Source organism: Anomalospiza imberbis, chromosome Z (genome assembly GCF_031753505.1).
Source record: "Anomalospiza imberbis isolate Cuckoo-Finch-1a 21T00152 chromosome Z, ASM3175350v1, whole genome shotgun sequence".
NCBI lineage: Eukaryota > Metazoa > Chordata > Aves > Passeriformes > Viduidae > Anomalospiza > Anomalospiza imberbis.
In genome coordinates, this window is record NC_089721.1 from 58710143 (window position 1) to 58726108 (window position 15966).

Here is a 15966-nt window from a genome sequence, read left to right on the forward strand (position 1 = left end):
CGCCGCCGCCGCCGCTGCCGCCGCCGCCGCCGCCGCTGCCGCCGCCGCCGCCGCCGCCGCCGCCGCCGCGCAGCGAGCGCGCCCCGTCCGCCATTCCCGCCGGACGCCGCTCCGCGCCGGCCGCCGCTCGCTCGCCCGCGCTTCCGCCCCGGGGCGGCGGCGGGGGCGGCGCCCGGGCAGCGCCGGCGGGCGGCGCGCGCTGCCCCCTGCCGGCCGCGCCCTCAGCGCCGCGCCCGGCCTGTCCTTCCACACCTCGGGCCCGGCCTGTCCTTCCACACCTCGGGCCCGGCCTGTCCTTCCACACCTCGGGCCCGGCCTCCGAGCGCGCGTTCCGCGGAGAAGCACCGCCTAGAGTCCGCCCCAAAGCTCTCCCGGCGTAGCCAGAGAGTGGGCTCTCTCTGCGGTCTCTAGCTGCTTCTGGGAAGAGGCCGATCCCCACCTGGCCACAAGCTCCTCTCACGGAGTTGTAGAGATTGATAATGTCACCCCTGAGCCTACTTTTCCCCGGCTGAGCAGCCACAGGTCCCTCGGCCGCTCCTTGGAAGACTTCTTCTCCGGCCCCTTTGCCATCTTCGTTGCCCTTCTCTGGTCTGGAGGTAAGACCTACAATTTCTTGCCATGACATTAATCTGGAAGGTTTTGGTATCCTGTAGTCATACCATTTTAGAGCACACAAAGCTCCGCCTCAAGAAGATTTATGATGTTGCATTGGCAGAAGAAAATTATTTGCAATAGGTTTTGCCTTCTACACTCAACATGTCTGACTTCATGAGAAAAGATAAGGGTTTCTTCCAAGTCTCTCTCCTCCATAACACAGGGCTTTTTTGTCCTTTGTTCACTTAACATTCTTGTTGCGAGTTTGGGAAGTGTTTACCCACCTGGATATTTCCATGATGCTAGTCTCTGGAATGCCTGTTTCTTTGACTTATTACGTTGAGTAACCTATTATGGATGGAGTAGGTTGGGACAAGAAAGGAGGCTATCACTTTGGATTTTGTGTATATAGATGTATGCTGTCTGCATTTCAACTTGCCTTGATCTCAGCTTTGTATTGAGAATCTCCACTGATCTGTTCAAAACAACAGCCAGGTTCCTCCATTAAGCAATGAGAGACAACAAAGGGTAGTTAAAATTTTTGTTCTTGGCTGTGATTTATCTGTATTTTGGTGAGGGGTGTAATAAGATGGTGTAATAAACCTCTTGAGTAATAAATCCTTGTCCTGTAGACCAAGAGTGAAGTTCTAAATTTGTGGGAGTCTTCTAGTTTCTACTACTCTTACTTTGTGTCTCCTTTCTGTGTTGTGAATATGAAAGTAATTACGATCAGAAGGACTTGACCTTCTCAAGGGGAAACAGTAGAAATAATTAAGAGACCAAAGAAAGCATAATATGACATTTTATCATGGTAGAAAGAGTGCATAAATAAGCTTTGAAATACTTCTAATAAATAAGCTTTGAAATACTTCTAATTGCTTCTACAAACATGATTTAGAAAACATATCTAAGATACTACAGAGCTGTATGAAGCCCCAGACATACAGGAGGATAGGGAAGAGGGAAGCAGTGTGAAACCCCTGTGTTTGAAGATGTGTGCCTGCTGAAGGCAATAAATCAGCCAAAGCACATAATGATAGGTCCTATCTTCCACAAACTCATTCTTGCCTCAATCTTCTTAAAAATCATAGCACAAGGCCTCTTGGAACACAGTTCTGGGCTCATGGGGAAGAAGACAGAGAGGAACAGCCAATATTGGATTTGGCAATGGTCAGTGGTGCCCAACCTACTTGTTTGCTTTCCATGACAAATGTGTAGATCTTTGAAGGAGAGAACACTAGTGTAACCTTGACTTCAGCAAGGTTTATGACTTGTCTCCAACAATATTCTTGTATCCAAAGTGGAACATTATGGTTCCACATGGGTGGACAACTAGATGGGTAAAAAACAAGTTGGATGGTTGAGCTCAGCAGGTAGGGGTTAATGGGTCATACTTGAACTTTGCTTGGAGGCCCATAATGGAAGGAGTGTTACAGGGGTCTCTCCTGGGCCTTGGGCATTGAGCATTTATCAAGATCATGAGAAGGTGACAGCAGTATTGTCAAGGGATGTCAAGTTCACACATGATACCACGCTGCAGGAACAGTCATTACACTGCCATCTAGAGGGACCTGAACAGACAGGAGAAATTAATCCTATCATAGAATCAAAGGGTTGGTTTGGGTTGGAAGGAACCTAAACTCTTCTGCTGTGTGCAGGGACACCTTTCATTAGACCAATTTGCTCAAAGTCCCATCCAGCCTGAACACATCCAGGGCTGGGGCATCCCCAGCATCTCTGGGTGAGTTTTTCCAGTGCCTCATTACTGTCACAGAATATAATTTTTTCGTAACATCCAATCTAAACCTACTCTCTTTCAGTTTGAAGCCGTTTCCTCCTTCTGCCAATACACACCTTTATTTATTCTTACAGTCCCTAGAGAGGAACTTTAAGAAATCCCTCTCCAGCTCTCTTGTAAGCTCCCCTCTGGTACTGCAAGGCTACAATTAGGTGCCTTCTCTTCTCCAGGCTGGACAATCCCAATTCTCTCTGCCTTTCCTTATAGGGGGGATGCTCCCTCCCTCTAATCATCTTGGTGTCCCTCCTCTGGACTCACTCCAGCAGGTCCATGACCTTCCTGTGCTGGGACCCCAGAGCTGGATGCAGGGTTCCAGGTGGGCACTCACCAGAGCAGAGCAGAGGGGCAGAATCCCCTCCCTCCCCTGCTGCCCACGCTGCTTTGGATGCAGCCCAGGACAGGTTTGGCTTTCTGGGCTGGGAGTGCCCATGGCTGGGTCATGTCCAGCCTCTCACCCACCAGCACCCCCAAGGCCTTCTCACAGGGCTGCTCTCCCCCTGTTCATCCCCAGCCTGTGCTGCTGCTGGGGGTTGTCCTGACCCAGGTGCAGCACCTTGAACTTGGTCTTGTTGATCCTCATGACATTTCCATAGACCCACTTCTTGAGCTTGTACAGGTGCTTCTGGTTGGCATCCTGTCTTTCAGGAATGTCAACGTCAGCATTTGTCCTGGTGTCTTCTGCAAATTAGGTGAGGGTGCACTTCATCTATGAAATAACACTGGTCCCAATACAGACCTCTGAGGGATACCACAGCTTACTGATGTCCATTGGAACTCTGAGCTGTTGACCACTACCCCTGGATGCCACCAATTTCTTATCCATGTAACAGTTCACCCATCGAATCCATCTCTCTCTAATTCAGAGAGAAGGATGTTGTGGAGGACCATGTCAAAGTCCTGATAAATGACATCTGCTGCCCTTCCCTTGTCCACTAGTGGCGTCACTCCATCATAGAAGGCCTGCAGGTTGGTCAGGCAGGACTTGCCCTTGGTAAAGCCATGCTGGCTGTCCCAAATCACCTCCCTGTCCTCCATGTGCCTTAGCACAGCTTCCAGCAGGATCTGTTTCATGATCTTCCCAGGCACAGAGGTGATGCTCACAGGTCAGTTGTTCCAGAGGTCCTCCATTCTGCCCTTTTTAAAGATGGGTACAAGGTTTTCCCTTTTCCAGTCACCTGGGACTTCACCTGACAGCCACAACTTTCCAAATGTCACGGACAGTGGTTTGGCAACTACATCAGCTGGTTGCCTCAGGACTCTAGGATGCATCTCATTGGCTCCCGTAGATTTTTAAGTATGTTCAAGTTCTTCAGGTGGCCATGAACCTGATTTTTACCTAGTGTGGGAGAGACTTTGCTCCCCCAGTCCCCATCCTGCTGTTTGTCCACTCAAGAGATGTGGAAAGAGGGGTTACCATTGAAGACTGTGGCAAAAGAAGTTGTTGAGTACCTCAGCTTTCGTCTCAGTCATTGTTACCATCATTGTCTGTCAGGGAACACACCTTCTTTGACCTCCAAATGAGCAGACAGGCTGCAGGGTAGCACTGCAGAAAAGGTCCTGGGTGTCCTGGTTGTCAATGAGCCAGCTGGAGACAACCAGGATCAACAGCATCCTGTGCTGTCCAGGAGCACAGCTAGTCAGCTGAGAGAAGGGATTATTACTGTCTCCCCAGCACTACAATATTAGACTACTGCGTTCAGTTTTGACCTCCATGAAGGAAGAGCATAACAAGCTACTGGAGCAAGTTCAGTGGCGAACCACGAGAGTGGTTAGGGATTGGTGCACTTGTCCTGTGCAGAGAAGGCTGAGGGAGCAGGACTTACTCTGCCTGAAGAAGAGACAGTTACCAGGAGATCTCATAGCACCCCAGTAGTACTGACACAGAGGTTTTAATGAGGATGGACCAAGGTTCTTTACAGGAATGCACACTGTGAGGACAAAAGACAAATGTCAGAACTTCAAACTAGGTGTTCAGGCTGGATTCAGGTGTTAAAAGTAGTCAAGCAGAGGAGCAGGTTAAGTGACGTTCCATTGACCTGTCCTGCCTTTCTTTTCAACCTAGCCTGTAGCCTGTCTTCTTTAAATGTGGGGTTTTTTTTTTTTTTTTAATTGATCTAATAGTTCTTCTCTTAAGAGTCAGAGGCCCAAGATTTGGAAAGCTGAAACTCATGTAAACAAGTGTTTTCTACAATCTGGGCAACTTATAATCATATCAGAATTTGACTGTTTCAAAAGCCTGAGGAAGTAATCAATTAATATTTTTATAAAAAGGTGAAAATGCATTCAATTAACAAATAATTACATACACTACTGAATCACTTATTCAGGGCAGGTAATTACAAGGTTTCTTTGATAGAAGACTGAAGAATGGTAGTTTTTATGATTGAGATATAAATGCAGTGTGAGATTTTGGCTATTTTTTAACAACTGACTCTCCAAATAAATACTTATAAGCTGTAACACAGGGGCAAGAACTAAGTTGTTGTGCTTTAACTTCCCATTTTATCTGTGAGCAATCTGTATAACCAGTCAAAACAACCTAAACCTTCATATTTTTTTAAATAAAGAAGTGCCTCACAGATAAAAACAAACAAAATTCTTTGAGCATCCATTGTCTTTGTTTTGACAAAACTAGTAAGACAAGATTAGGAAAAAAATGTAAGGCCTCTGAAAAGAAGATTTACTTCTTTTTACATCCTGATAAACATTTTGTGGCACTTTGGATTCTATAACTTCATTAAGCTCAAGTTATGCAACTTCTGGGCAGGCAGTACAGGAGACTCATCGTTTTTACAAGTTTCTTGGCTTTGTAGAGGTGTATTCGATAAATGGAGCAAATTTTGCACCTTGGATCTTCCGAACCTTTTGTAACCTTCTTGTACACTTTATATCTAGGGAGAAAACATACTGGGACAGATAGAAAACTTTTGATATAACTGAGAAATGAAAGTTCTGATACATCATTCCAAATTTATGTACAAGATTAAATAAGTTTAATGTGGTGTCAATATGTTTTTATCCTTAAGGAACATAGTTAATTATACCAGAGCTCTCTTGACTCTCAGTATGATGAAATTCAGTTGCTCAGTTCTTTCATGAAGCAATTTATTTGTAAGCAAGCTTCAAAAAACCTGAAAATAAATAATCATGTCAGGTCCAGGTGAGATCCAGAGGATTTTGTAAGACTGTATAAATATGGAAGTAGTGGATGAAAAGCAGATGGAGCTGTGCTGTTTTTTAATGGTCTGTCCTGGCCTTCCCATTTCCTGGTTTCTCAGAGAGCTACGAACAATTTCATCCATCCACTCACATGACAGGAGTGAGAGTCATTAGCTTCCCAAATGCTGGAGAATCTTGCTAAATTTCTGTTTCTATAGAATGTGTTCTTTACATGTTGGGGAAGTATGGAAGTGTGAAATCCAATGGTACCTATCCCATAGAGCCATAAGCAAAAGTGTTTCTAGATTACTGAAATCTTCTATATTGTTGACTTCTGTTTTCTGAATTCCCTTAATTGCTGCAAGTAATTGGAAGAGAGGAATGACACAAACCATATGTGGTGGTTGAAAAGGAAAGTTTAAAATAAATTGTGGCTTCTAGGAACCAAGAACTTAAAGCACAGGACTTGCTTTGAATGTGCCCCCCTGTTGGCAACCAGTAGGGAAGAAGAGCTATGGGGGGTTGGATTCATTTGGTTTAAACTAGCACATCAATATTTGGAAATTGAGGGATAATGCTGTTTTGGCTCATGAAAGGAAGTGGCTCATGAAGTATCACATTCCTAAGCAAGAGAGGTTTCAGATTTGCAGTTTTTTCACCTCTCCAAGTTGGTGATATCTGAATCAAAAGTAAATCCTGATGTTCATTTAAATAGGATACCTTTCTTTTTTTCCCAAAATCTCACAGCTGAAGAGACAATAAAAGTATTAGATCATGTTTATGTACTCTTTGTCTTGCAATGGAAAACAAAAGAGAAATTCAATTTCTTATATCTACACTACAAAAAAAGTAAAAGAAAAAAAAGGGTAATTACCTAGCACATAATTAGTATTTTTTTTTTTTTGCTTCATAATAGCTCTACAGTTACTTCCTGAAAAAAAGTCTTTACAAAAACTATTCTAATCACACTAGAAATAAATCAAGTGCTGACTTGTTAGTTAAAAGCACCAACAGCCCCTGAGTATGAGAAGCAAAAGCCCTGCTATGGAAAGCCAACAAATTTCTGGATCAGTTCCAAGTTATGCAGTAAGATATGGTATGTCTTTCAACTTTTTATTTGATTGCCAGATTAACTGTACCTTTTCAAATAAAGGTTATTATAAGGAACACATTAGACTGCATAATCTAAACCAAATTATATATCAAATATATGCACACTTTTCACAAGGTACAGTGTTGCGGTGTGCCTTCATGGTTTACCCCAGAACCCCGGTTTCTCCCCTGAAGTTGTCCTCTCAGGTGTGTCAATCACTCCTCCTTTCCCCACCCTGATCCCTGTTGAGCACTGTCTGTCACTCCTGGAATTCCAGAAGGGCGTCGAGTGATTGGGCAGATTCAAAAGATGCCCTCCACCCCCGGGGGGGCATTGGGCCATCCAGGTGTCCTTTGTCCCCTGAGACCTCCTCCCTGGTACCTGGTCGGTGGGCTCCCTATCCCTTCCCCCCTCCCCTCCCCCAGGTAAAAGAGAGGGGAGCCACGCGGTCTGGGGAGTACTGATGGAGCAGTGACAGGATTCAGAGTTCTGCTTGGAGCTGTTGCTACATTCAGAGGCCTGTGGGCCAGAATAAAAGCTCTGGATTAAACCCTCCATCAGAACCCACTCCTTTCTTTCACCATAGTCTTAAAGGATTCTCCGACAGCGGGAAACCTGAGGAGCGGACCCTCGGCGAGAGGAGGCTCCATCCCGCTGCCACCTGAGCTCCAGCATGCCTGGACTTGTCTCCACACGCCCAGCTGCAACATCCAGCTATCCAAAGGTGTCTCTGGGGTGAAACACCATAGATGCCGCCATTTGGGCCAGCACCAGAGGCCAGACAAGCCAGGGAACATCCCGTTCTCGATATTGGTACCACCAATAGTACAGAGACTTAGAAGAAAATCCTTCATTTCAAATTCATTCATCTCTTGGGGGGAAAAAACCCTACAGAGATCCCATCAAGTAAACATCTTTATTTCACCAAAATCATTATAGTCAGCAGTAGTAAGTATTTAATGAAAAGGTAGATACATTTATCACAAGCAGGCATAACTGCAGACCTCATATTTTATTTTAGCATTTACACTCCTTACTATCTCAAGAATTTCTCTAGTTCTGCTAACAAAACAGAGACTTAGTAAATAATAAGCCATATCAGAGCTGAAAGTAAAGAAAACTGTAGCAACGTAGCAAAGTCAAAAGGTTGAAATTTAAGGCCCAGCCAGCAAATGTGATGATATGACAGGCAAGTTATTTGTGCTTCAAATACACTGGTTTTAATAATTAATAGCTTATTTCCAAGTCTTAAGTTTTAGAACAAACAACTTCCTGACAGAGTACATAAAGGATTTGCTCAGAGTTAATGAATCACTTCTCTGGGAGAAACACACCAACCAATCAACCAAAAAAACAGCTAGGGTTTATTTTTTTATTGTAAAGGATTGCCAGTTTAACTTCTTTAGTCATGTTTTGTCTCTGGACCTAGGGAACATGAAAGCAATTCTTATGAATAGAGTAGTTTAATGCATTCGGAAATGAAAAATATGCAGAAACACCCATATATGGAATAACAGATTGCTGTTAAGGTTTAGTAAGAGTTGTGCACTCTGAAAATAAAATATCCAAGTCTTGTTGTTAAAACCACATTGCAATTTCTGATTCTACACTCTAATAATGCATCAGAAACCCAGTATATTAAACACCCTTTTTTAATGTATGTGTATATGTGTAAATATATAGCATTATTTATTTCTATGCCTGACAGTACCTACAGTTGCCTACAGGATAGATCTACTCCTTCACCAGCAAGAATGTAAAGAAATACCATGTATACTAGACTCCAGAGACGTGCTCATGCATGAGATTCTCCTTTGGCTGTGTCACTGGTGCCCACATGGATTACAGGCGGTTGTGGTCTGAGGACTTGACAAAAGCACCCCAGATCAAAGGCCCTGACAAGCAGCAAACCTTCTGAGACAGAGAGGTCAGCAAAAGTAAAGTCTTCAGCCACCATGACTTTCTCTGTCTTTGAGGGGCTCAGATGTCTTTCCCGACCAAGCTTGTTTCTGGTTTTTTGTTTTCAGAGTATTGCACCTGAGTGCCTTCAGTTCATACATACATGATGAAAAGGAGTCATTCTCCTGTTGCCAGGAGTCACAGGCTCCCAACATTTCCACCGTGGGAGTCTCAACTTTCCCACCTTGTGAGTCCAAACCTACTACAGAGTACAGCATAGCCTTTTAGCTGTCCCAACTATTAAGCAGCTGTTGAAGATAAATTTTTAAAATAAGACATCACTGTGGAGTTAAAGGAGTTTGTTGATGATTAAATAATTATAAAATCATAATTAAACAATTAATGAATGATAATTAAATAGTAATGTAATTAAATACAGCCCACTGCTGTACAGGAGAGTTCAATGGCCTCAGGGTGGGGCTACAGATGTCTACACTGTAATGTGGTTGATTTGTAGTTAACTTGCCTTGGTGCAGGAGTACAGCCACAGCAGTTTTAGTTTTGGCTAGTCCTGCTCAGGGTGGTTCTGTTAGGTCCTGATAAGTTGTTGTGTAGACTCCTTGGTTACTGAGAAGTCAATGGCCTGGCACAGTTCTCTGGGTGTGCACAGCAGGGCTAACTGGCGGTGATGCCTGAACCTAAATGCTGTTCACTCAGCCAGAGTCCTGCACCCATCACTGCTGCACAGGGCTCCAGCACTTACCTCTGCACAGGCACCTCCTTGGAGGGATCCTGTTGCCTGCTTGCTCATCCTCCCTGGTGCTATGTGGTCTGCTGCCTTTTCCTATAGCTTCTGTACCAAACAGCTCTTTACCTGAGTCCTGCACCTCAGCCAGACCTCAACCTCCTCATTATCACCCTGGAAAGAGGCACCTGGCACTCCATATTACCCTACACCTGCAGGCCCCCCTGTGTTCTCTTGGAGCAGCATCTGGGCTGGTGCTAAGGGGCATGCTATCATGCTAGCTCAAGCACAATCTTCAGCAGTTCTTTGGTGTCCCCTGTAATGGGAGTGCTGTGCTAAAGCCAGCTGCCCCTCACCAGTGGATCACTGCTCTCCTCTGGTACAGATGAACAGAAGTAAACACCCCCTGACCAGGAAAGCATTGACTTGGAACTGCTGTGTTCCACAATAAGGAAAACAGAAGGAGAGGCAGCAATGTATCTCTATCTGTGAAAAATAAATGGGTCTGTTATGTGCCAAGGCCCCATTTGCTGTCCCTGGTTACCACTACATTTCCTTCTTCTTTTCACTAACAGTTTGTAACTAAAATGGGTTGTGTTGAGTGCAGTCCATGGTTGATTAAGGGAAAGATAATTCATGAGAAGGCTGCTGCAAGCACTGGTTTTGTAGGTGTGTATTTCATTGAATAATGTGGAATAGGAGAGGACTCTGTAGCTCAGAGCAGGGGCAACCTTACAGTTAGATCCAAGTTTGGTATTAAAACAGTTCCCCACATTCTCCCAGCAGGACTGTTGATTTGCTTTATCACCTTGTTATGCAGATGAAACTTTACAATATGTAACTCAGTTCAAGATTTCAGAAAGAATGTGAGTTTTCCAATCCATGCTGCAAGTAAAACAATTAAAAACTGGCTTGTGTTCTCTGCATAACTGGATAGGACCACCAGGCAGTCATTCATAGAAATTTTCAAGGTGTGCAGGGCAGCTGATAGCTTGGGCAACAGTGTGACATTTCAGAGGGTCAGCCTGGGAAGGAAAAGTGGCAATGACCCTTATTATTGCAGAATTGATGTCCTTAAATTCCCCATGGGCCAAAAGAAATGAGCATCCAGCTTAAAAATGGGCCTACCACTAAGTTAACAGTGATCCTACACCTGTGTTTTACAATATGGGAACAGGCACCCGCACCTCCAGCATCAAAGCTGTGATGGGCCTGGAGAGAAGCTGAAAGCTCATCCCAAATCCAGGGACCCACCTACAGGCTGGTTACAGGACAAAATAGCCATGAATCATGCAGATTCCTGTAGGTGTCGAAGAAGGGACTACAAGTGACCTCGCCCCTGGTAAATCACAGTTGTACTAATTAAACAGCCTTGCCCTTAGTAGGTCACAGCTGTGACTAATAAAGGTAAGTGTGATAAAAGGGGTAGGTTGGCTGATCAGGGAGAGCTTTGAGGTAGCGGAGCCTTGAGGAAGAGGGGCAGGCAGCATGAAGAGTATACATGTTACTCATGGCAGTGGAAGCAAGTTCTTGTATCAATGTCTCTTGGATGTGCATCTCAAATTATGCTTCTTGGTTTGTCTCTCAGTACTTTTGGCCCCAGCACTGCAAATCAATTGCTCCCCCTGCCTTTCAAGATCTTCCTTGGAAGACGGTAGAAGGCAAGGAAGCTTTCTCAGAACAGAGATGGTATTGGGTAGGCCATGAAGCACTAGCCCTATGTTTATGCTTTATTGAAAGACTGTGCAAAAGGGAACACTGCATCAGAAACTGCAGACTGTGTTTAATCAGTCCCAGCTGCTGGATCGGAAACCCACTAGCAACCACTCCAATTAGTTCGTTTGTCTACTTTTTGTTGTTTTCTTTATTTTCTTTTTTTCCTTTTCATAAATAATATAGACTGACAGTATAAACATTCCAGCAACCATTTCTAAAAGACCAGAGGAACCCTTTTAGAAGCCAAGAAACAACTGCAGGATTAAAATTCCAGAAGTGTCTTCAGAATCATCAAATCATCAGATTTACACAGCACCCAATGACAACAACATTCAGTTGAGCTCGATAGGACTGCTGTCTTCCTGACCACCTTCTGTGTCATTATCTTCCCCAGTTACCATCAGACTGTTTAAAAGATTTCCTAACAATCCCCTGTAGGACAAGGTATGCTTGGGTGGAACTCCAGAGAAGAGCTGTCCTATCCTATCTAGGTACTCATTATACAGGGGTCTCTTTTCAGCGAAGGTTGATACTGTTCACACAATACTGTACATACTGTTAGTTTTCCTCCATGATCTGCCAACAACAGAAACAAGAGGAAGTTTAGCAGTGGTTGCACAAAGGGTGGACCCTTCTCTATTGAAGGATGTTTTTACATGTATGTCATAAAAAAACTGATGTGCTGGTCTTATTTTTTAAGCAGAGAAATTGTAGTATTGCCTGAGCTACAAACATGTCCACCTCATTGCGGTATCTGCTGGACAAGGAGTATTCCAGCAGCATATTTGCACAGCCCTGACCATCTGTTGAGTGCAAGAAGTGATACTGAGATTCACTACAGTTTTGCTCTTTCCACAGAGTAATAGCTAGTAACTGGTGTAATTTTGAATGTCCAAGTTTTCCTGGACCATTTTAGTGCTCTGGATATGAAATCCACTCTTTCAGGAGAATTTGGATCCATTAAACTAAACAATTTAGCCAAGTTTTCTAGAAGGTCTTCTGCTACTTTTGCATCTGACTTCTCCAAAGACTCCAAAACCAGCATGGACAGATCAGCAGCGCTGTTTTGCTGGTTATAACTGAAGAACAGTAAACTTCTGAATACATTAGTTCTCTTCTTCTGCATGTTTTCCTTGTGACATATACCTGAAGAAGAGTGTCCAGTACATCTGTGATGGCCTGATGTGATAGCGAGAAGACATGATAAGAAGGAAGGCAGAGATAAGGCAGCCCGAGAGCTGCACAGCCAGGAGCTGCGGCGGAACATGGCCTTTGAGTCATGGGAAGGAACATGGCCTGGAATCGTGGGGAGACAGTGGCCAAAAAAGAGCCACGAGAAATAACGCAGCTGGGAGAAGAGCTGCAGAAGACTGCAGCTGCGATCTGGCATGGTCCTGGGGCAGTGCTATGTTCTCCTGGCTGCTGCTGGGCGTGTGGACGTCCGGCCTGCCAGCCCTGGCCACCCCGGCTCTTTTCCCTGCTACAACCTGGGAAGCGGTGACTAAAGCAGCTTCTGGTGCTGCAGGAGTGGCGACCGAGCTCTGAGAGAAAAAAATCAATATGGTGACCCACACAGTGCTATGAGACACCAAGTTGACTAAGCAGATGCAAGCCAGCCCAAGAAATAGAAACAGAGTAGTTTTATATGCTAGTAAACCATATGTATTGTTTTTAAATATTTGTATCATTGTTAATCTTAAGAATATGTAAATATGTCTATTTGAACATGCTTTTTTAATTAAAAGAAAAGGGGGAAATATAGGTGACCTTGTCCCTGATAAGTCACAGTTGTACTAATTACTAAAGAAGAAGAACAGCCTTGACCTTAATGGGTCACAGCTGTGACTAATAAACATAAGTGTGATAAAAGGGGTGGGTTGGCTGGTCAGGGAGAGCCTTGAGGAAGAGGACCTAGCAGAAGAAGACCTTGAAGAGGCAGAGGAGCGCTGAGAAAGAAGAAATGATCTGGAGAGGCACAAAGAAGAACAAAACAAGGAAGACAATTGCTGCTGCAAAAGATCTGCTGTGAGGTCAGTCTGGGTCTGATGGACTTAGCGACTGACCTGCAGTCATAGATGAGCTAGGTAAAAGCGTGCAGTCAGAGGCAGTAAGGAAATACTTGGAGTGATTTTCCAGCAGGAAATAGCCGGCAATCAGAGTCTGTCAGAGAAGCCAACAGTAGGAGCTTGCTCTAGTCAGAGTCAGAATGGCTAAGATTTAAAGAAGAATAAACCGGGACCCTTTTCATGTTGTTAAATGAGAGTCTGTGTCTTGGCTTATTTCTACCCCTAACAAGAGGTCTGCTGCGACAGATTCCCACCACAGGCCACTGATATTATGGCAATCTAAGCAATAGGGTGTTGAAGTGCATTAGGAATAAAAAAGGTGAATGAGATTTCCCTGATGGAAATGAAGCACTGAGGGCCTGGTAACACTTCATAGGACATTTCATAAAAGATCCCATTGAATAGCTTTCTCTTGGCACAATCACAGCTTTTCATTAAGATCTCTGGTAAATGAGGCAGTTTATTCACTGAAGAGAGATTAACTATAGAGGTACTATTTGCACATAGAGCAGTAGTAGAGGATTTCCCACTCTCACGGCATCTAGATATTGTGCTCAGAAATGGGGTAAAAAAGCCCATCAACCTCTGTCTTCTTTATTATGTTATCCCCTTCTTCTGTGTTTGTGTGTAAAGAATTGAACTACTTGCAAACAGGCAAAAAAGACAACTTTTGTGAGATGTAATTTAGCTCTGTACTCTCACTTTCACTAGCAGTCAGGGTATATCTGTCATGATGCATTTGCTCTCTGCTTTCAGAGGCAGGAAAATATGTCAGGGATGCATCCATCCTGACTGTGCCATATCATAGGTGATCAGATCTGCTCCGTTGAGGAAGATTTGGAAGCAACTAAGTGGAATATTCTTAAATTGTGATTGCTGTTTTTATTCAGCATGTTAATTTGCTGGGGAAAAATTGAGGAATCAAAAAGTGAAGTACTGGTACAAACATCTTGGGAAAAATAGGCAGTATCCAATTTTTCACTGAAAAGTAGTTAAGAACACTTACTCATGTTTAGGCTTAACAATAAGTAAAATCTTACAGAAGAACAGTCTACCATTAGAGTGCAGCAAAGGAATTCCTACTGCTCTTCTTCCTACTGCATCTTTAATGCTCTTTGAGCAAAACATGTATGTATAGGCAGCATAAAATGTGGACCTCTTTTCAAAAAGCATGTTTTCCATTGATTTCCTTTGATTTCTATATGCCTGTTGTTTTTAATAAAGTTCTAGATGTCAGAGCAACTACAAGCAATTACTAGTACAGGGAATGAAAGAGCAGTGCTGCAGTGGATGTCCAAGGCTGTTGTGTTTACCAGTCACCAAATGCATGCAGCAAGCATGTAGTAGGAAACAGGGGCCTCTTAGGTAAGGGTTAGTGACTGTGTACCCAAGTTCTTTAGGCAGGTACAGTGGCAAAATGAAAATTGCTATCTTAGACTAGCCACGTGATAGATGGTAAATTTCCCGGGCTCCAGAGTTTTTCTTCTACCAGCTTTCTGGATTAGTTTAGTCCCCCCTTCATCCTGCTCTATCAGATGAGTAACATGCTCTGTCAGAGTCCTGAGCTCAGTAAAGGAGCGTTAGTGCTACTGCAACACAAACTATGAACAGCACAAGTCCAGGCTTACTGTGTGCAAGGGTATTGTACATTGCCTATACACCAGAAGTTTAAATAACATTTTGAATATGGGTTGTTTTCAGATGAGTATTCACAGGAATCTAGTCTGGGTTAAAGTCCTCTACACCATTCCAGATATGCAGGGAAATACACTGGTGGTCAGCAAAGACTTCTGCATTTACTGCGAGTTATATAATTATTCTTGAAAGGGATAAGAACAATCCTTCCACTTGTATGGTGTGAACAGTTTTTCTTTCCCATGCTGTATACAGCAACTATAAGCTCATCATAGATTATCTACTTTGGAAGAAATTCCCCAAAAGCATTACATCGACTGGTGCTGAAGGTGCAGTGTCGGCAGTGAAGAGTTTTACTTGTCTCAGACAACTTATTCTTTAATTTTGAGTACATGGTTCCATCCTCAAGTCGTTTTTCTTCAGTTCCTGTGGCACAGTCGAACAAATGCTTTTATTCTGCAAGAAAACAGTATTATTCCTTGACAAAACACTTGTGTGAGTTTCTACTTGGGACTAAGAAGAGGATCTAAACTCCCAAGTCAATGCCCTCTCACAGGTAGGAGTGACAATAAGCCTCTGCTAAACCCCGTTTAACCAGTAGATGGCAGAACTTTAATCTTTGTTTTGCTGCTGGAAACAAAGTTCAATAAATGTTACTGCAATTTTCTGAAGACTCATTTAAAAAAGACAGTCAAGGTAGCAGTGCTAAGACCAGAAGAAAATTAAACATATTTATTGAAATATGCCGACCACAGAATTTCCTTTGGAGGATGCACAATCTTCTAATTAAAGAGGGAGATGGAGTAGGCCCTCAGTTCAAAAACCACAATCTGCTATGGTATTTCTGAGAGGTCTTCTGGGAGCTGTCAAACTCTATTTTCAGACTTGTACTCCTGTTGCACACCGACAATTTGAACAGCTTACAACAGTCATGACTAACAGTGAAAGCTCACCATGAACTCCTTAATGAGCCATCAATCATAGTTTCTGTACTCAGGACAAGCTGTAGGCCATAACCTGCAAGCTACCATCTCACCAGTTCTTCTGTTCATTCACAGATGGCTTCCCGGAGTCAGGGGCACTTTTACTGAGTGTTGAACTCATTTGAATATATAAATTCATATTTTTTGTAGAACGTAGTATGTTAAATGACATACCCTTAGGTGCTGCTTATGGGGACACAGCACTCCAGAGCAAACCTCACCAGGTCTTTTTATTATACTACAGAGAGCCAGGAAAAGCAGGACACATGCAGACACTT

At 43.6% G+C, this 15966-nt stretch overlaps 1 protein-coding gene, 1 long non-coding RNA gene and 1 pseudogene across 2 annotated transcripts in view; 1 reads left to right on the top strand and 2 right to left on the bottom strand.

The window, feature by feature from the left end:
- Positions 1 to 118, bottom strand: part of DGKQ (diacylglycerol kinase theta) — an 87527-nt gene extending 87409 nt beyond the window's left edge. The window contains exon 1 of the mRNA XM_068175978.1: positions 26 to 118. Within this exon, the coding sequence (XP_068032079.1) occupies positions 26 to 94 (69 nt within the window). The 5' untranslated portion in view covers positions 95 to 118. The remainder of the gene's footprint in view (positions 1 to 25) is intronic.
- A 6330-nt stretch (positions 119 to 6448) lies between these two features.
- On the top strand, positions 6449 to 8897 carry LOC137464544 (uncharacterized). The gene is made up of 2 exons (XR_010994278.1): positions 6449 to 6647; positions 8372 to 8897. It is a non-coding gene; the product is annotated as an uncharacterized lncRNA (long non-coding RNA).
- A 2083-nt stretch (positions 8898 to 10980) lies between these two features.
- Positions 10981 to 12206, bottom strand: LOC137465365 (Golgi to ER traffic protein 4 homolog; annotated as a pseudogene).
- Positions 12207 to 15966: the final 3760 nt, after the last annotated feature.